At 24.5% G+C, this 21,351-nt stretch overlaps 4 protein-coding genes and 1 long non-coding RNA gene across 19 annotated transcripts in view; 3 read left to right on the plus strand and 2 right to left on the minus strand.

The window, feature by feature from the left end:
• The window catches only part of l(1)G0289 (plexin domain containing lethal (1) G0289), a 28,711-nt gene extending 22,809 nt beyond the window's left edge, over window positions 1-5,902 (plus strand). The window contains exons 3-9 of the mRNA XM_086916008.1: window positions 1,832-2,286; window positions 2,443-2,781; window positions 2,878-3,070; window positions 3,170-3,379; window positions 3,460-3,858; window positions 3,934-4,070; window positions 4,202-5,902. Coding sequence (XP_086772134.1) covers window positions 1,832-2,286; window positions 2,443-2,781; window positions 2,878-3,070; window positions 3,170-3,379; window positions 3,460-3,858; window positions 3,934-4,070; window positions 4,202-4,270 — 1,802 coding nt within the window. The 3' untranslated portion in view covers window positions 4,271-5,902. The remainder of the gene's footprint in view (window positions 1-1,831; window positions 2,287-2,442; window positions 2,782-2,877; window positions 3,071-3,169; window positions 3,380-3,459; window positions 3,859-3,933; window positions 4,071-4,201) is intronic.
• Window positions 836-1,383, minus strand: LOC147656242 (uncharacterized). The gene is made up of 2 exons (XR_015294707.1): window positions 1,266-1,383; window positions 836-1,139 (listed from the first exon to the last, which is right to left on the minus strand). It is a non-coding gene; the product is annotated as an uncharacterized LOC147656242 (long non-coding RNA).
• Window positions 5,903-5,963: 61 nt separating the features above from the next.
• On the plus strand, window positions 5,964-8,131 carry mRpL47 (mitochondrial ribosomal protein L47). Of its 4 annotated transcripts, none has more exons than XM_003691166.4 (5): window positions 5,964-6,369; window positions 6,637-6,804; window positions 6,882-7,096; window positions 7,191-7,350; window positions 7,435-8,131. In XM_003691166.4, exons 1-5 carry the CDS (start codon window positions 6,248-6,250, stop codon window positions 7,574-7,576), a joined length of 807 nt encoding a protein of 268 aa, XP_003691214.1. In that variant the 5' UTR covers window positions 5,964-6,247; the 3' UTR covers window positions 7,577-8,131. The 4 variants fall into 4 exon arrangements, with proteins under 4 accessions (XP_003691214.1, XP_086772137.1, XP_086772136.1 ...); XM_086916011.1 differs by having other exon boundaries at window positions 5,985-6,284; XM_086916010.1 differs by having other exon boundaries at window positions 6,010-6,284; window positions 6,614-6,804.
• Window positions 8,132-8,211: 80 nt separating this feature from the next.
• prd1 (pleckstrin homology domain-containing protein pruning defect 1) lies at window positions 8,212-15,584 on the minus strand. 2 transcript variants are annotated; one of them, XM_086915998.1, is made up of 10 exons: window positions 15,353-15,562; window positions 14,928-15,171; window positions 14,180-14,375; window positions 13,921-14,108; window positions 12,762-12,956; window positions 10,994-12,691; window positions 10,682-10,906; window positions 10,025-10,606; window positions 9,841-9,960; window positions 8,212-9,732 (listed from the first exon to the last, which is right to left on the minus strand). In XM_086915998.1, the coding sequence occupies exons 5-10, from the start codon at window positions 12,924-12,926 to the stop codon at window positions 9,616-9,618; spliced, it is 2,907 nt and encodes a 968-aa protein (XP_086772124.1). In that variant the 5' UTR covers window positions 12,927-12,956; window positions 13,921-14,108; window positions 14,180-14,375; window positions 14,928-15,171; window positions 15,353-15,562; the 3' UTR covers window positions 8,212-9,615. The 2 variants fall into 2 exon arrangements, with proteins under 2 accessions (XP_086772124.1, XP_012350756.3); XM_012495302.3 differs by lacking the exon at window positions 14,928-15,171 and having other exon boundaries at window positions 15,353-15,584.
• LOC105737417 (poly(ADP-ribose) glycohydrolase) lies at window positions 14,571-21,282 on the plus strand. Of its 11 annotated transcripts, none has more exons than XM_086916001.1 (11): window positions 14,571-14,964; window positions 17,860-17,969; window positions 18,113-18,273; window positions 18,355-18,471; window positions 18,559-18,717; window positions 18,792-19,045; window positions 19,205-19,309; window positions 19,380-19,544; window positions 19,691-20,009; window positions 20,089-20,323; window positions 20,423-21,282. In XM_086916001.1, exons 2-11 carry the CDS (start codon window positions 17,870-17,872, stop codon window positions 21,148-21,150), a joined length of 2,343 nt encoding a protein of 780 aa, XP_086772127.1. In that variant the 5' UTR covers window positions 14,571-14,964; window positions 17,860-17,869; the 3' UTR covers window positions 21,151-21,282. The 11 variants fall into 11 exon arrangements, with proteins under 11 accessions (XP_086772127.1, XP_086772131.1, XP_086772133.1 ...); XM_086916005.1 differs by having other exon boundaries at window positions 14,913-15,030; window positions 18,146-18,273; XM_086916007.1 differs by having other exon boundaries at window positions 14,913-15,030; window positions 18,146-18,273; window positions 19,205-19,305; window positions 19,385-19,544.
• The last annotated feature ends 69 nt before the right edge of the window (window positions 21,283-21,351 follow it).

Genomic DNA, 21,351 nt, shown 5'->3' on the forward strand with positions numbered 1-21,351 from the left:
AATAATATTCCATAATAATAATTATTATGATAACATTCATCAAATGTGTATAATATATATTCATTTTAATTTTTAAAAATTATTTCCAACCAACTCTGGAATACAATACATCTTTCAAATATCCTCTGTTACTAATTTTAGAATAGTTTTAGAGCCTTTTTTAAATTGTGTTTTATTATTAAAATATGAATGAAAAAATTTTTCAAGTAAGGAAATTTTTATTAACATTAATGTGGTAGCTTTTAATTTTTAATATAAGCAATTTTTGTTGTTTTTCACTCAGTTCATATTCTTTTTATGATAAATCTCCCATGTATTTGAAAAATATCTCTGAAAAAAATAAAGTAGATAAAAATTTAAAAAATTAAGATTTTATTTAAAATTATTTAAATATTATCTATTATTATTATCTATATCAACTTTTTATCTTCATCCTTTAATTTTTATCATATTACATTACATTGTTATCATATTACGTTATTCTGACATATAGATTAAATAAAAAATAATATTTCTATATAGATAAGAATTATCATTATGCATATATATATATATTTGTGATTATAATTGATATACATATATGACATAATAGTCCAAATTACAGTCTACTTTGATTATCTATACACCATATAATATATATATGTATATATATATATATATATGTATCAAATAATTAATACTGTTTATCGATTTCTAAATTTTCTTAGAATTTATATTTTTTTTGCATTTTATTTTATTTCATTTGCATTTTGCATGTAATTTTCATTTATTTTAAATCAATTCTTTTAAGCGAAATAAAACAAAATATGTAAATATAGTATATAAGCATAATAAGTAATCTTGAATTTAATTTTAATGGGAAAACATTATAATCGATACTTAAAATTTATAATGATCAATTTGGGCTATATATGAATCTGAACACTCGATACAGGCCGATGTATAAAACAACTGAATGATCCCTTTTATATGACGAATCGTCGAGTATGCAATCCATAAATTGATTCGAATCGTCGTCGTTCGTCGAATCTCGTCGCAATGAAAATCCCTGACAAATGCTTATTTGTGCGCATCCTGTCCGCGCACAAACCGTGCATCGAAAGAAACAGCCATGTTTATAATTTGTATTTAATTTTCCTCTAGAAGATCGATATTCGATATATCAATAATAATCGATAAAATATTAAGGCGAATACGAACAAGTCGTATTTGTCTAATATTTCAAAAGTATAGGTGCATGCATTTAAATAAAATTATTTACGTACGTGTAAAACCGTGTGTAGAACACATTTGAAATATATTAACTTCATGTCTGGATGCGTGCATCTGATGCTTCTAAAAATTCACTAGACTTTGGTTACTTTCTTCCATCATCAAGATCCTATAGTCCAAAAAAAAAATGAAACACTTAATAATCAGAATCAGAAAAATATAAAAGAAAAAATTATATATACATAATTATATAGAATTTCAGTAATATATATATATTATATTATAATAAGAATTAACATGCAACTTTTGTATAAAATATTTTTATATATAACAAGTAGTTTATGAGTCGAAATCATGATATTATTATTTATTATTATTTATAAAATTTATTTTTATAAATCTTTGCTAATTGCAATCGAATGGAATCGAAAATACGAAAATGATGTTGAAAAAAATGAGTATGATAATTGACAATTCGAATTTCATTTTGATATAAAAAATTTTTATATGTCTTTTTCTATGTCACGAAATAAAATGGAACTTATATTTTTAAAATTTTGTATAAAAATATTTGAAAAAAAATTTGAATTAAAAATTGATATGTGTTTAATGCTTTCAGAACAATATCATTATGAATTGGAACATATCGGACAATCATCGCACGAAGATGGGCCTGTTGAATTCTCATTTGTATTCAATAATGATATGATCGATCATGAAGAAGCATTAGAAAGATATCGTCGAGCAGCGATTAATGAGAATGAGAAAGTTCCTTCCGAGTCAACTCCACATGAACAACAACGGCAGCAACAAGCTGCATTGCAGCAGCCATCTTCACAGTCTCAATTGCAGCAACAACAATCGCAAACAGTTGTGAATGCTTCAAATACACCAATCAATGTTTCCTATTTGACGGATTATACGACAGAATCATCAATTGCAACACCATCTTCATCTTTGACTACAGTTTCGACCGGCGAAAAGGAGATTGTAATGACTTCTGCAGTTCCAATGAGCAATCAAGAGACTTCGACATCGATATACTTTCGAAAGAATTCTTCGACCAAAGAATCGGTAAGATTTTTGATTCTTATTTAAATTAGATTTCAATAAATATTTTGCATTTGTAATTACATATATGATGAAATAAATAATCGATGAACTAAAAATAGAAATTTAGAATCATTTTACGTATAATAATTGCAATAAATGCATTTTGTTTTTTTCTAGGTTCCATTTGTAGATTTTCAAGGTAAGTCTAATTCCACGAATGACACAATCGAAAGTAAAAAACAGACTAAAGGTACAGAAACTGTGGTAGAAACTACGAACAATAAAGATGATTCTGATGGTAATATTGGAGAAGTATCCATCGACAAGTTTTCAGACTTAACCAACAAGACTTTATCCCAACACAATATCACAAAAACTGAGTATGACACGCATCAATATTACAATAGCACATTTATCGTCGATGAAGCTGTGGGGAAAAAATATTGGGTGGATATAAACAATCATCCAGATTTGAAAGTCAATTATTTGCTCAGTCAGAGTCATCGTCGAGCTGCGGTAAGAGTATAATTTACATATAACTATCGCTATTTTACATGTATATTCTGCATTTCAATTTTTATTAATGTTACTTTTTTTTCGATCTTTTTACAGACAGTTAAATTGAAATTCGATTTTCCTTTCTACGGTCACAAAGTTCGTAACATCACCATTGCCACTGGAGGATTTTTATATACTGGTGAATATGTTCATAGTTGGTTAGCTGCCACGCAATATATTGCACCGTTGATGGCGAATTTTGATACTCGATTATCGAATGATAGTTTCGTGAAATATGTTGACAATGGTAAGCATCAAGTAAATAATGAATTATAATTTTAGATAATAGATAAAATGCATATAAATTTATAGACAAATTTTAAACAAATGAAAATATTAATTATAGGAACAGCATTTACAGTCGTATGGGAAAAAGTTGTATTGCAAGATAAACCTGATGCAGGAGCATTCACCTTTCAAGTGACCTTACATCAAAATGGTGACATCGTGTTCGTATATTCTGTGATACCATTGATGGTTGAACATATTGAAGATACGGCCCATCCTGTTAAAGTCGGTCTTAGCGATGCTTATATCATGGACAGAATAGTGTTTTGTGAATATCTGATTTTATTTTATTTTAAAGATTTTATCATAATAAACAATAATAAAATCACTTTTTTTTTCTGTTTACAGTTGTGCGCAGGAAAACAATTTATGAATATCATCGCGTAAACTTTAATCGGCAAGATATTAAGAATTGGACAGTAATTTATCTAAATGCATTACCTACCTGTTTAGAAATGGATAATTGTAGAGATTGTTTGACAAAGTTGAAAGGTTTCGAATGTAAATGGTGTTCAGAACTGAATCAGTGTAGTACCGGAACTTTCAGATCGCGACAAGATTGGCTTTTAAATGGGTGCGATGTTCGTATGATAAAAGAAGTTGACAATTGTCCATTGCCAACTACAACGTGCAAGGAACACATCGAAGAATATAATCATGCTTTACGCATGCATTCAGAAGAAACTGTTACTGTTAGTGAAATGAATGTGAAACAGGAAAAACCTGGAACGAGTCCCCTAGAGCGTTGTAAGATTTCAATTTATATATTATTTTAAAATAATTAATTATTAATGCAATAATATTTTTTTTTTATATTTTTAGCTCAAGACAATATGAATATGGGAGTATCGGGAATTATTGGAATTCTTCTTGTAATTAGTTTAATTGTAGGTTTAGCTGCGTGGGCCGCATATGCTTATCGTAATCCTCATAGTACATCTGGACAAATGTTAATTAGGGTAAGATTGATAACATTTAAGTATTGTAAAAAAAAAATAAATAAGCATATTTGTATATAAATAATGATATTAATCTAAAATAACATTTTTATATAAATGTTTTTTTATTCTTTGAATATATTTGAAAATAGTATCGACCAAGTCAATGGAGCTGGCGGAGAGGAGAAGCTCGTTATACGGCAGCAACGATTCACATGTAAAAACCATGTAATCGAAATGCAGTCAACAATTAGTATAGCACTGTCGGACCAAACTTCCTATTAAATATACTCTATATCAAGTCTGCAAGTTCATCTATGGAATCGTTTTTCTGTAACGATGCATGTATCGCTTTATTAATTGCCATATATTGATACATAAGATCTATTTGTTGATATTAATCTAAAATAACATTTTTAATTATTATTAATATATTTATACTGAACAAAATATAATTATGTTGGAAAAATTAATAAGTATTTCAAATTGTAAATTATCTTAAACTTATAACATTAGTTTTTGAAAAATGGCAATTAAACCATTAATGACAAAAATATAGAGGAAACTTTTAAAGTGACCTTCACTCGGCGGGCGTAATAATAATGAAAGTTTATTGAAGTTTTAAATTTTGTACAGTAATATTAATGTTATAAAAATACGTAAAAATGAGTTTATTATTGTTTGTGAAAATACTGAACTGATCTTTTACAGCGCATAATTTCTCTAAAGTTTTCTTTCGAAGTAAGTCACTACAACGCAATATTCGAAAGTTAAAACATTTCTAGAGCATAATGAACAGTGAGAGACGAACGGAGACTGGTATTACTTTACTGGCTGTATGAAAATATTTGTCACGTTTTCTAAGTCGAAATAATTGTATTGTCGAAAGACGGGCAAGAAATCCTTTTCCTGGATGTAAAGCGTTTATGTGATTTTAGTATCATGTGGTATACTTTGTTATTGTTTAAGAATTCGTTTTTTATCGTTATATAAAGTCCAGTAATTGTTTATACATATAAATATATATTTATATGTTTATATGTTTATAAATATATATTTATACATATGTATAATTTTTGCGTCGTAAAGAAAAATATTTTAATAAAAATCTATTGATCTGACCTAGCCTGTAGAAACTACAGTTCAAATACATAAGAATGAAATTTTTAATCAAATTTTCAAATTTATTTAGATAATTTAATCATAAAACAAACATATGATTTTTTGTTAAACTCATTTTCTTCTTTTATTAGTGGTACATTCCAAAATATACAATCCCTTCCCATAATATATAATAAAATAATATATCTATGAACTGTAGTTTCATTTTTAAAATTTTAAATACATGTATATATATGTACGTATTGATACATACATGTATATACATATAATATATATATATATATATATAAAATATATAAATAATTATATAAATATATTTTATGAAAAGATTTTTAAATATATGAGCACCTAACTTAGATACATAAGAAGGCAATGTGAAAAATTCATTTGTAACATTAGATCACCAGTGTATATAGTAGTATATTAAAACGATATAATTTTTATATGATTGTAACTATAATTAATATCGCGAAAGGTGCCCTTAAATAACTTTTTGATACATTTATTGGCAATAAAATATATTAAGTATTTTCCTCATATTGAAGATTATCATTATACAAACTTTTTATAATTAATGATAAAAAAATTGTTAAAAATTACATTAATTTAAAAAGTAGCATGATTTTTTTTTAAATAAAATTAGTTTATAAAAATCATTAATTTTTCTCACATTATTGTATATGATTTAACTAATAGTTTGTGATAATAAATATTATAATTATTATGATAAATATGTTTTAATTTCATATATATTTCTTTATGTATAATAAAATTATATTTATGATTTTGAAAAAAATTATAGTTATGATTTTTCACACGCATTTATGGAAGTTAAATATTTTCACGTTTTTTAGTGTTTCATTATTGTTCTCATTTCTTTTAGTACTTTGAGTGCTGAACGAAATATAACTTTTCAATTTTTAATATATCGTGTTTATTAATAATTATTATTTATATAAATATAATAAATATTTATTATATTATATATTATATCGATACTATTTTAAGTTTTTGCTATATCGATATTTTGCAAAATCTTATTAAAAGTTATTTGATATCGTAATTTTACTAGTAAAATGGCGGCTTTCGCAAAAGCTGTGCAAGTTTCCAAAGGTGTAAATAATGTGACAAAACTATTTACAAATTTAACTTTATCACAAAATGTTAATTCAGTTTCTATTCCGATATTTATTCCAAGGTTTTTATGATCTATTTTGTATATTTCATTTACAAAATTATTTTAAATTCAATAAGAGGTTATATATTCTGAATGATTTTTTTATTATTTAGCATAAATATCAAGATAAATGTAACAAATATTTATAAATTCTTATATATTTATAAATTATTTATAAATTCTTTATATTTAATAATACTTTATATTTTAATTAATAATTTTTATGAATCTATATTTTATAATTATATTTTATAATATTTATAAGGTTAATACAAAAATCTAATATAGGATGCCTACTTTTCAATGTGCATTCATTCATACTACATTTAAAAATAATGATTTGATGGAATTTTTTGATGATCCAAAAAATTGGGAAAAGGATAAAATACGTGTAGGACGTTCATGGCGAAAAGATGAACTACGATTAAAAAGTAATGAAGAACTTCATAAATTATGGTAAGATATGAATATTATAAAATACAAAATATATAAATCATATTAATATTAATAAGAATTGAATTAAAAATTTTAAGGTTTGTATTATTAAAAGAACGCAATATGCTTTTAACTATGGAAGAAGCTTATAAAGAAGAATGGAAATATTTTCCAAATCCTGAAAGAATTGATAAAGTTGAAGATAGTATGTCTAATTTAGAATCTGTAGTACGTGAACGGAACAGAGCATATCATATGCTTGAGACTGGAACAACTGGAGAGCGACCTGCAGAACTCAAATATAATGCTCTTGGTAAAATATTTTATATATATATATATATATGTTGTAAAATATTCCAAACAAAAAAATTCCAAACAAATAAACTATATTTGAATTTTCTATATAGGTATACGTTCTCTTTATCGTTTGCGTCAATATTCTATACCAAAATATATGAATTCTGCATGGCATAAAAAACACCAATTTGGATATGGTGGATATGCAGTTCGTAAATTTTTACGACTGTACAGAGAAAAACTTTGGAATGAAAAACGTAAATTACGAAAGTTTGTATCGTTTTATATCTATAAAATATTTTTTAAAATTATATTTTTTAATAGATCTCTTTAAAATATTATTAATTTTTTTAGTCGCCAAAATAATCAAGTGGCTACTTTGATTAGAATTTTCCCCAATCTTGATATGGAAGCTGTGAAAGAACAATATCCATTAGCAAATATAGAAAAAATAAAACGAACTAGAAAAGCAGATGGACATTATATACACGACTAAATATATTTCTTTTATTGTATAATATTTCTAGCATTTTAAATATATATTAAGATTACGCAAAATATTTTAAGTTTGACAATATTAGATAATATTAAAAAATTAAATTCATATTATATTTTTACAACGAATATTTCAATATATATTATAAATAATTTAATAATTTTCAGGTCATCAAAAATTGCATTATTTTTATTTGCATCTTTATCAGAATTATTTAATTCATTATCACAATTATTGATTGTATAATCTTACAACAATATTTAATTTTTCTAATATTATATAATTGTATTTTAGTACTTAAAAAATTAAAAAAAAAATAATTTAGGAAATAGAGAATTGTTAATATAAATTAATATTATAAAAGTATATACTCATTGAATATAGTGATTAATTAAATATTTTTGAATGTATATATATATATGTATACACACATATATATATTTTCATTCACCACAAATATGCATTTAGTTAAAATAACTGCTACATAAATGTATAAACAAGTTGTAATTATGTAGAAGAATTTATTATAATAAAAGTAATGTAAAAGGTTTGAAATATTATTATACTCTCTTTCACTCTTTCTTGTTTAGATACAATTTAGATTCAAATTTTATTTATAAGAAGAAAGAATGAGATAAGTTTTTACTTTTATTTTGTTACAATTTTATTTCTATATATATTTTTGTTTGTGACTTTAAAGAGTAATATTGGCATTGTGCAAAAATTCCATGTAACATTTAAGAAACATGCTTAAAGCACGTAAAATTTATAACATCTTTTTTCTTAAACAATAGAAAGTAATATATATTAATTATATTCGAATTTTTATTATATAATATGCGCAAATTTCATATTAAAATTGCATACATTATTAAATTTTATGAATGCTTTATCACAATTGTACATGAAACGAATTAATTACATGAATTGACTACATGAAACGATGTATATAGAATTAGAATTTTATTCACAATGATTTACAGATTGTATCAATTCACATAGTCCTTAATAATAGAAAAGATATAAGATATGTTAAATTAAAAATAAATGAATTTATTCGTTAAATCATAACGCATAATTTTCGAATAAGAAGAAATTTCTTTGGCATGTAAAACTATTTCTCCTATTAAAAATCATCATTGATATTTAAAAAAAAATGTGCCATTTTAATTCTTCTTGATATTTAATTTAATAATTGCGCAAAATATAACGCCGTGATAATAAAATAAAATATTAATTATTAATATTTAAATATTGAGTTAATGAATAAAAGCACCTTGAATATAATGTGGCAATATATTCAATAATTCATTTTTAAAAAGTTAAGAATATAAACAAAATTTTAACAAAAACAAAATTTTTAAATCACTAAATATATACTTACATATATATACACACTCACACATACATATATATGTATAAACAAAAAATATAAAAAATAAAATTAAGAAGGTGTTATTATCATTATTATCAATATTATTATTAGTAGGAATGTTAATTATATGTCATACACTTACTTTAAAAGCAATTTATAGAATGTTCTTTCATTACAGAAGCTGCACTAAGCCTTAATGTTATTTTATTAATATTATTTTATTAAATCTATCATTTGGTATCTATAGTGCACTTTCAAATGCAGATTAAATATGATTATATAGACATCCATGTTAAGTGACACAGTGATTTTTGATGCATTCATCATAATATATATTACAGTCCTGTGTGCTGTTATCAATGATAAATACTATAGTTTATACTATTAAAAAGATATTGCACCATTTTATTAAATTAGCACATTGACATTACGTGTTACTAAATATTTATACTTTAGTTATATAATCTTTTATGTTTTATCACTCTTGTGTCGAGGAACATAGAGTGTTAATTTTGTGTGATTATTTGTTTATAATATAATATTCGATTTTATCGATTGTTGTAATATCTGTGTTGTATGAGTTCATCAAATATTTATATTTTATCAATTTCTATTCCTGAATAGAATAATACGATAACTATTGTCTATCGTTACACGTTATTATTTAATCAATTATTGAAGGTAATAAATATTGCCATGCAAGTTCTAACTCTTTACTGGCATCTGAGCAACGTCGATGAAGCTTATCTTCTGGCGGAAGCGTCATCATAGGAAATTCACCCTGAAAAAATACAAATTTTTCAAAATTACATATAAAATATATAATCAAAAATATTTTTTATTTTTGTATTAATAATTTTACAACAATTAAAAATAAAAAAATTCATACCAAACTTGCATCAGCCCACAATGTTTCTAGAATTTCTCTAAAGGTACATAATTCTGTATAATTTGTAAAATATATGACCCAATCACCACTACTTTCATGTACTTCTCGACATGCAAACTCCTGAAAATATTGTATAAAAAAAAATTATAGAATATTAAAGATGTTTATAATTTTAATTACATACCAATATACACCAAGATTGTTGTGTTAATGGTACTCTGAAAGCTGTGAGGTCTTCTACAGAAGCACAAGAAAGCGTTTGTCCACGTTGTTTGCCAGGAAATACTTCTTTCATAGCTACTAAATGTTTAGTAGTTGTAATAAGGCTACATGGCAATGGTTCTCTTTTTTCTGAAATATCGAACAATCCAGAGGCGCTTTGAACGAAACTTTGTAACCATTCTGATGCAACATATTCATCTGGAGCGGCAAATTGAAAGGCCTTATTCGGTTTTAAGAGTATTTCAAACGTATGAGGACGATGAGAATTGGGAATTCTTCGACATCCTTGACAAAGACCACCTTTCAATGGAATGGCTCTTTTTGGTAATCGTTGACTTGCATCCGTAAACATATAAACAACTCCACCTTTAAGAACAAAATATCCAGCTTCCCATGGATTAGTTGGAGCATTAGGATGAAGTTGTTGATATGTATGTGGTCTATACATAAGATCACCTTCTTTTGTTGGACCGCATGGCGTGCTAGGTGGTGACATATGTTCATCTTCTATATAAATAAGATTGTAATGTTCAATCTTTTCATCCTAAAATATAAATTGCATTAATTTGTAAAAAAAATTAATTCTTTTTAGTATTTCAATACAATAATATATACATACAGAATGAACAGCAGTATCACAAAGAAGTGATTGCCTTAAAATATGCATATCTTCATAACTTAATACTTTAACAGCTGGAAGCCTCGGTTTTATCGGAGATCTCCTTATAGCCATTTCTAAGTGAGAAATTAATTCTGAAGTAGTTTGGGAACTTCCCGTAGAAAATAAATATTGCATCTCATAATCTGCATTAGATAATAATATTGTTTGTGCATTTGGTCCAATCTAAAAAATATATATTTTTAATATTTAAACTTTATAAATATAATATTATTTATTATAACATAATATTTTTTATTGTGAGCAATTTACCATTATAACATCCAATTCGTTATAAGGAATAACGAATTGATTACTATAAGTATGATCTACTTTTGAACCTGTTAAATATAATGTTTTATCAGTTAATAAAGCGATCATTGGTTTACTTTCTCCATTTGTCATATATGAACTTCTAACTTTATATACTTTATATAACTCTTCTGTTTTGTCTCTATAAATATGTTTCTTAAATAGTTCTCTTAATTTTAAGCTAATTTTTTCTCCACTAAATTCTTGTTTTTCCGCTGCTACGTTTTCTTGTATTTCTCGATCCAGATTATCATTAAATTCTTTAAAAGAATCATAAGTTGTTTTAATACCTGTGATATATAAAGGATTCGTTTTTTGTGATTTTTTACTTCTTTTAACTTCAAATTTTCTCTCGGTAATAGATTTTAAAAATCTACTCAATAATGATGTTTTAGATGGAGCTTGTCTTAAAGATGGAGTCAATAATTTGTTGCTATTTTCTCCCGTTAATATTGATGTAATGTTACGTTTCTTTGATGGGGAAGCTAAATGTCTACTATTTCTACGTTCTTCTACATCTGATGTAGTAGTACTATCAACGTCTGACCAATCGCCAGAATATTTTTTCGAATTAGATGGACAAGGCATTTGAACTTTTGCTGGAGGATCTTCTATGATATTTCCATATTCTTTTTCAACAATATATGCTTCTTGTGCTTCATTTTCTTTTAATTCAATTTCCATTTTCGGTCTAAGTGCTTTTCCAGGATCTTCTTGACCTTCTGGAGTACCTCGTTCTAAAAGTGATAATCCACAAGCACATTTACAATTGTTCTGACACGGTAATTGTTCACAAATCTTTGGCGATCCTTTTTTTTCACAATCGCTATCAAATGTACTCGATGATGAAGAATAGGAATAATAATCTGAATGTACATTTCTGGAATTAACATTCTTTTGAATATAAGGAGAATCTCCATGAGCACACCAACTATATCTTCCTTTTTGTGTATCTTTTTTTTGAATTGAATTAGGTTTTAGAAAACTCATAGAAAAATCTGCATAATTTTCATCATCATCCAATTTCATAGTTTTTAAGATATCTTCATGAAAACTAACGCGTTTCTTACTTTCTCCGCGTTTTTTTTTACGTTGTCTACGTTGTACTATAGCTTCTGAGCTAGAAGATGATAAAATACTAGCATCAATCATATTGATAGTATTCAAAATACCATATGGAGGTTCTATGTTTTCGCAATCTGAAATGGTCATACTAAGTTCTAAGAGATTTGTATCATTATTGATTACATATGAATTTCGAGGATCAATATTTCTTTTAAAGCTGTAACCACCATCGTTATAATACGTAGTTCTTTTATTTAAGTCTTTAACTCCGTTATCATTTTTACTACTTAATTTATCTAACTTTGACTCATCTAAGCTCTTACTGTAAAAATCATAATCTTTTAAAGTATCCAAACTGGAACAGTTAAGCTCATTATCATCAAGTTTTCTGGTTAAATTTTGATTTGCTATATCGCTTTTTGTCATTATGGTTGTTTGAAATTTGGTAACTATTCCAGGTGATTGAGTAGGTGTTTTTCCATCTTCACTAGAATCACTGGAACTGAAATTTTTATTGTCTTCTATACAGTTATTCATTATTGTTTTATATCTATTATTCCGATACCTCGGAATTTCTTCCACATGAAAATCTTCCTAAAAATATGAAAAAATATATAATTTAATATTTCCTTATTTTAAGGAAAATATTAATTTAAAAGTATACCTCTTTATAACTACTAGCATCTGTTTCATTAGCAAGATCCATGTCACTATCAAAAGCAACTCCACTATCACCTGGAGAAGCCAGACTTGAAGAAACACTGGAGGATCTGAGATGTAATGATAATATAGTTCCAGAAGGATTTACACTCATAGGTCTTTGAGGCATGTAATTACAAATATCCAGATATGTGACATCCTATATTAAAATAATTAAAATTTACTTTAATATGAAATAATAAGATAAATGATTAAAATTAATGGTCTACTAAGTTTTAATAAATAAAATTAAATATAATTAATAATTCCTTAAAAGTATAATTTTTAAAAATAATTCTATAATAATTTTATCATTATGCATAATATATGCTTCATCAATGTCTTTCTTATTATTCTGAACAACTTTCAAAACTTAAAATGAAACAAACATTGTAATTATATCTTTATACATATATGATTTCATATATTCTTCTTTTTTATATGAATTCCTAAATTATATTCATCAATATTCTAATTTAAATAATTTAATTTTTGATCTCTTTCATTTGATTATTTAACATTCTTATTATTTTTTTATTACCTTTTATTTTTGTATTAATTTAATACAAAAATTAATACAATAAATAAAATTAATATTATATATTATATTATTTTAAATAATATTATATATTATATTTTAAATAATTCCTTATATTTTTGCATATTATAATTGTTTGGTAAATATATCTCTAAATTTTTACACAAAGAAATTTCTATAAACAAGAGACAAAATATAAAATGAAAAAAAAAATGGATTTATATGATAACTTATTGTTCTTAAATTCACAAAAACAAATTCATCTCTTTTTAAATATCAAACATAATTTATTGTTGAGATAATTGTAACCAGTGATATATTGTGGAGTGATATACTGATATCAATTGCGAATATAAAATAAAAATTATAAAACATATTTATGTAAAATGCTGATGACTATATAAATTAATATATCTTTGATTTTTATATTTTATAAAATGTGTGTGTATAAAATGTAAAATACAAAATATAAATACTAATACAAAATATATGAAATATCAATGTTTTGATATATCTAGTAGAAAAATAATATTATAATAAATATTAATAAAATCTTATTAATATTTCATACAATAATTCTACATACCAGTTGCAATGTGAAAGACACATTTTCTAAACCAGCAAGAAGATTAACTAATTGATTAGTTTTATCTGCATCTCGAACGAGTGCATGTGGAAAATATTGTTTTTTTAATGTTTTTGTATCTCGTAATAAGCAAGCTAAATAACTTTCAAAGCTGCCTTCACTAAGAGTGTGATAAAGCCATGCCCTGCCTAAAAAATATAAAGATGCATTATAATTTGTTCTTATAAACCTTAAAATTTATAATATCAAATTTTTTTACCTTTTCCAATGGAAGTTAACACACTCTGAAGAGCATGAATTACAACAACAGTATCTTGATGACTAAGTTCACGAGCTGTGCCCCAATATCCATGTCTCTCTACACGTAATCCATGGCGTAAAGCTCTATCTAACCAGTAGACCAACCAAGAATCACCATCTAAGACTACTGTGCCATATAAACTTTGAGCATAAACCTAATAAATACAAATAAAAATGTCATGCTTATTAAGTTATAAAAAATTAATATAATTTTATTGAGTAACTTTCAATATTAATTCTAATGTGTAAATTTAATTAAATATGTTATTTATATTTATATTATAAATTAAATTTTTGTCAATGTATGAAAAATTATTTTTCGGATTAAAATTTTTCGGATGAAGATATTTAGTCTAAAAAATAATTAGATATCTTAATAATTATTTCTCATAGAGAAATATAACAATATTTATATTTGTTAATAACAAATATTTGTTAATATTTGTTAATTTTATATTTGTTAATAATTATTATCATTATGAATATTAAACAAAAAAATAAAATATTAAACGTCCAATAATTACGATATCAACAATAACGAATAATAAAAATTAAAGTGTTAAAATTTTATTGTTTTGTGAAAATATGAAATAATTCATAAGATGACAATTTCAAGATTCATCGATCCCCCCAAGGATCTCACAGAATAATAATGAATTAATATAATTGACTGACAATTATACGAACAAAGAGGTAAAGGCACGTACGTCAGTGGAGGAGTCACGACGTGGAACAAGATGTTGAGTAAGTTGCAAGTGAGAAACGGGAAATCGTGATGACGAGAGGAGCACATGTACTTCTTCAACACAGGTTCGCGCGTTCAAAAACAATAAAGATAATAAAACTCATTTAACTGTTAAATATTTGACGCACAACCGAGCATGTAAGTGCATGTCACTTCAGTTTCAGCTGTTTCGTTATGGTTAAGTATTTTAAGAAAGTCGTTTTTATCTGCGAGGAAAAAGGAATGAAAATCTATCTCAGTCATTTAAGAAGAATTTCATAGGAGAGTAGAACGTCAATAGTTCGATAAATATCAAAATTCGAGAAAGAAAAGTACATATATATATATGTATACAGACGACGTATGGCCTTGATACGTCTTTTCTATATTGAAGTAGACAGCACTCACCAATTTGACAGCTTTGGTTAATTCTTGAAGTATTCTTCCCTTGGACAGTACCTTATCGGTACAAAGGTCCATATCTTCTTGACTCGGCATATCGATCTCTAATCTTACATGATTCTCATCATAAGGTAACACGAATTTCAAAGGAAAAGAAAGAAAAAGTCGAAGTCAAGGAAGACGAAACGGCTTCGACGCGACGTTGGTGAAGTCGCACTGACACATTCGCCGGGTAGAGTCATTGATTTTAGCTAAGCGCAGGCCAGGCGCCAATATCAAACTTCTCTTTATAATTGTCTTTCTTTTATTTTTTTTTATTATTTACGATACCCGTCTTGGATTTGTATTAACTATCAAGCCGATTAGAGATAATAGAATTTAAACATTCATTTGGATAAACATTCATAACAAGTAACATATACATTCTCATATACAATTCTTTGTTGTATATTTCGATAAAATATTATTTAATCAAGATCAGAATTCTATTCATTTACATTAAATTATTATTCATTAATGATATAAATTATAATTTTATATATAATTAATTTTAAACCAAAAAAATTATTACTATATCAAGAAATTCATATTTATGAAATATATATACGCGACAATTTATTATAATAATTCATTATAGAAAATATGAAAAAAATAAATGATATTATTAATTAAAAATATTTTAATATTAAAAATTTTTTAAAAGCAAAAAGATTGATTAAATTTTTTTATCAAATTTAATAATAAATTATTTTTTAATCTTTTTTTATAATTAATATTAAAATGTTATATGTAGTCTGATTTTTGTTAATATTTTAAATATTCTAAAATAATTTAATAATAATTGTCATATAACTTATCTATATAAGTTATCTATGTTATGTATTTCACTTAAATAGTAGATAATTTATTGTGCACGTAAATAAAACATTTTTCTGAATGATAAATAGTATGATTTTAATGGATCAATGAAATTTGTCATGGTAGGTTAAAGGGTATATGCATAACATGCATAATTATCATTTTCTTATATTATAAGCTTTTTTAAAATATATTGTACATTTTGAATTGCCTGTTGTCGATTTATGCTATTTTTAAATTTGACGTATCGACAATTTTTTTAAAAAGAAAGATGTTAATAACATCTATCAAATGCATAATTATTTAAAAAGAATAATTGAAATATATGATAAATAAATTATGAAATGATTGCATTAGTTATATTAATAATTACATCATTTATTTAATATGTAATCTAAAATTATAAAATTTCAATCTTTATTTTAAAAAAGATATGCTTTTCATAAATAATTTCTAATAATTTTCAAATTGGAAATAAATTTTAAGATAAATTCAAAAACAATTTATAACATGAGAAAACTTCTTACTTATTTTATTAAAAATTATTACTTATTATTTTATTTTAAAAAATAAACTTTATTTTTATATATACAATATATTCTCATATAATGTATAAAAAAAAGATATGTAAAAATGTAGTATAAGATAAGATATTATAGAATGATAACTTTTTTTTTATTTTTTTCGTATTTACATTACATATATGTATACATATATAATATAGATGAAAAACATAAAAAAGTAATATCTAATATGATCAACAGTTATTAAGTAAGGAAATTTACTCTATAAGAAGTGGAATTTATTATCAATAAAATTTTCTTTAGTCTTGTTAATAAAATAATTATATATATGAATTTTAATATTTTATTTATTTATATTTTTTTATTATATTATTTATATCATATATGAAAATATAAAAAATATATTATTTTATTAAAATTTACTTATATTCATAATATATATATATATATATATATATATCTTGTATAACAAATTAATTTACAAATTTTTCCTATAATGTAGAAACTATTCAAATAATTTTTATATTTGCATAATATAGAATACAATAAAAGTGAACAATTTTGCATTTCGTGTAAATAATTATTTTAATCGTTTAGTTAAAAAATATTCTGAAAATTTTTTCCCCTATTAATTGAATTTCCCTAAATGGTACATTCGATTTATTCCAATACCTTATTCATAGTAATTTGTATTTCATGCAATTTCAGTACTTACGAAATGTTGCGTACTGTTATATAGAAGTGTAAAGAATATTCAGATATAAAGTGCAAATGTAACTTTTAATATAATTTATAAAAATATTATTTAATATTATTAAATAAAATTTTCTTTTTATGTATCGTTATGTCTAATTTTCCCGCAATACGTTTATCATCACGAAGAATTGTGGCGCCAAAGCAATATACGCGTAATATTGGTTTTAATAATTATACATATTTGAAACGATATTTTAAAGAATTATTGAAAAATTTTTCATTATTGTGATAATTTATTGTCATTTCAAGATTATTTTATTTTTGAGATGCATTATATAGTTTTTACACATCGTTTTATTTTTGTACGTAAGAATTTTCATTTCACTGTATTGTTTATTGTTATATTTTATTATATTTTATTTGTAATTCTCTTAGTTAAAGAATTATGTCGGATCCTGGATTGTCGCTTGATGAGGAAACGCTCTCCCCAGATATCTTCAACGATGTAGATAATATGACAAATAATCCTGTAAATTCTGATGATTGTAAGACATTAATTAAACATTTAATTTTGAAAATTTGAAGTTCGGGAAAATTAAAATTAAGTGTATAATACATATGTATTATATATATATATGTATATAATACATGTATATTTTAATTGATTATTTATTTCTATTTCATAAAGCAAGTTCAATGTTAGTTGATGTTACTGAACCAGAACCCGTGGATGATGTACCTGAATGGAAAGGTGTGAGCATGGATGAAATACATAAAGGTTTAGGTATATATGATTGTCAAGAATTACCACCTATTTGTCCATCTTCATCTCATATAGTATTGATATCGGTGAATATTAAATTCAATAAATAATTTTCATTAATATATATGAATTTATTTTAAAAATGAATTTATTTTTACTTAAAATAGTTACCATTACCAGCACGTGGAACACCAAAACCATATCCTACATATCAAGTAGAAAAATGGTGTCAGGATTATGTTAGAATGCCACATTCAAAACATAGTGTATATCCAATAGATGAGGTAAATAAATGATAAATGATAATAAATATGAAATTTAAAAATAAAATTATTAAATAATATAATAATTGAGTTTACATTTCATTATAGAATGGAACTAGGCGTTGCCGAAACAGATGGGAAATAATACAGGAATCATTACTTCAAAATTTTATTTCAACTCATCAACTAGAAAATGCAATACTTTCTTATAATCATATATATGCACAACGTTGGGATTTTACTGCACTTCATCATTTTTTTTCTGAGGTAGCATCTTAAAAAATTCTTTATATTTTTTTTTATATACTCTTATTTCATTATATAATAATTCCAAACTAAAGGTACTTGATGAAGAAGAAGCAAATATTTTCTTTGAAATATTAATGCCAAAAATGGTTCAGCTTGCTTTGCAACTTCCTGTTTTGGTAACAGGTTCAGTGCCTCTTTTAAAACGCCACACTAATGGTGCAATAAGTCTTAGCCAGTTACAAATCGCCTCTTTACTAGCTAATGCATTTTTTTGTACATTTCCAAGACGTAATTCAACTAATCCACAGTCTGAATATGGAAAATACCCATACATCAATTTCAATAGGTATTTTGTTATGCAATTTTTAACCAAATTAAAATTGAATATGATCATTAAAAATTGACATTATATAAATAATATAATGTAAAATAATGCAAAAATAATTATAAATAATTAAAAAAATTCATTTAATATATTGATATATTAATATGCACATTTATATAGATTATTTTCAGCATATAAAGAAGGAAAATGGAATAAATGTGAATCTGTAATGGAAAAAATGAAATGTATATTTCATTATTTTCGCAGAGTAACATCTAAAGGTGGGTACGTTAATATTTATTTAATGATACATATATAGAGAACCAATACATTATTTATTATAATTTTCCCATAGAGCAGCCCCAGAAGGTGTAGTAACAATTCAACGACGATATATTCCTAAATCCGATTGTCCAAAATGGGATGAACAAGTACAGAAATTGCTACCCTTACATATTACAAGTAAAGGAACAATAGAAACAGAAGGAACTGGATTTTTGCAAGTGGATTTTGCTAACAAGTATATTTTTAATTTTTATATTATCATTAAATTATATTATTATATAATATTATAGTATTAGATTAGATTATAGTATAGATAGTATTAGATTATCATTTACTAACATACTTTTATAAAAATACTACATATAAAATACTTTTTTTTAGATATGTAGGTGGTGGTGTTCTTGGATTAGGATGTGTACAAGAAGAAATAAGATTTGTTATTTGTCCTGAATTAATGGTGACAATGCTTGTTACGGAAGAATTAGATGACACTGAAGCATTAATTGTCAGTGGTATTGAAAGATATAGTAAATATAAAGGTTATAGTAACACTTTTAAATGGGTTGGAGACTATGTTGATGAAACACCTAAAGATAGTAGTGGAAGACGATTAACATCTATTGTTGCAATAGATGCTCTTTATTTTACACATACACAATCGCAATTCAACATAAATAATATAACAAGAGAACTTAATAAGGTTTAAAATTAATTAATATAATATAAATAATAGTTGATTAATTATGTGAATTTTAATAATTTTTATATTTTTTTTATAGGCTTATGTAGGATTTGTCGGTTGCGAAGGTAGCAAGAACAATCTTCCTGCTGTTGCAACTGGAAACTGGGGATGTGGTGCATTTCGTGGAAATCCAAAACTGAAAGTTTTATTACAATTAATGGCTGCAGCTGTAGCAGGTCGATCAATGGTTTATTTTACTTTTGGGGATATAAATTTACGTGATGCTATTGCTGAAATGTACATGCACTTTGTAAAACATGAAATAAATATAGGTAAATAAATATATAATTTATATCCAAATACTTTTTAAATATATTATTTAAAATAATTTTTAAAATATATGGAAAAATTCATTGTATTATATGTTTTAGCTCATATTTTTTCATTGTTGGTGCAGTATCAAGAATTTGCTTCAACAGGAAACTTAGATTTTTATCGTTTTTTGTATAATCGTAGTAAAATAAAATCATTTACGCAACATTTAAATACAAATATTCATACAAAAGTCTCTATAACAAAAGAAATTTTGAAAAAAAATAAAAGCATTAATAATGGAGAAAAAAGATCTTTTCAGTTAGATACCAAAAAATATCCTGAAATGGAAGAAGAAAAAATACAAGGTTGGTTAGCTAGTATTGATGAAGATACTAATAGTAAAAGAAAAACAGAGATTTTAAAAGAAGAATATATAGATGTTAAAAGAACTGTGGAAAAAGAACAAATTCAATGTAAAGATAATATAAAGAAAAAAGAAGGACAAATTTATGATAGAGATAGTGTAGAGAAAAAAAGAAAGCAATCTTTATGGAAAGTTTCAGAGAATACGACACAAACTAAAACAATTCAAGAATGCCGATTATCTGGTTTAGAATTATTAGATACAAAACAAGATCTTATTTCGCAATACTCGGATAGTGGTTGTAGTGATTCGACCAAAGATGAAAGTCATCAATCAATAAAGATTTCTACAGATACACATAATACATACAAATTAATTCAAACTGTAGGTGAAAATTCTATAGTTCCAAATAAAAATGAATCGCCAACTAAAAAATTTGGACAAAGAAAAATTTCAGACTTTTTTCAACGAACAAGTTAAAAATTTTTAAGCATTTATAATTAAATAGTTCTTTTATTTCATTAAATTTTGACACAAGACTTTCTAAATACATATGTACTTTGTATATAATGTAATAATGCGAATAAATAAAAAAGTAATTAGTTTTGCAAATATTGTATTTTTTTTTACTATATTGATTAATACAGTTTCAAATGAAAATATATTAAAATTATATTTATG

This window comes from Apis florea, unplaced genomic scaffold (genome assembly GCF_048593485.1).
Source record: "Apis florea isolate Af1SG1 unplaced genomic scaffold, ASM4859348v1 contig_37_pilon, whole genome shotgun sequence".
In the NCBI taxonomy this organism is placed as follows: domain Eukaryota; kingdom Metazoa; phylum Arthropoda; class Insecta; order Hymenoptera; family Apidae; genus Apis; species Apis florea.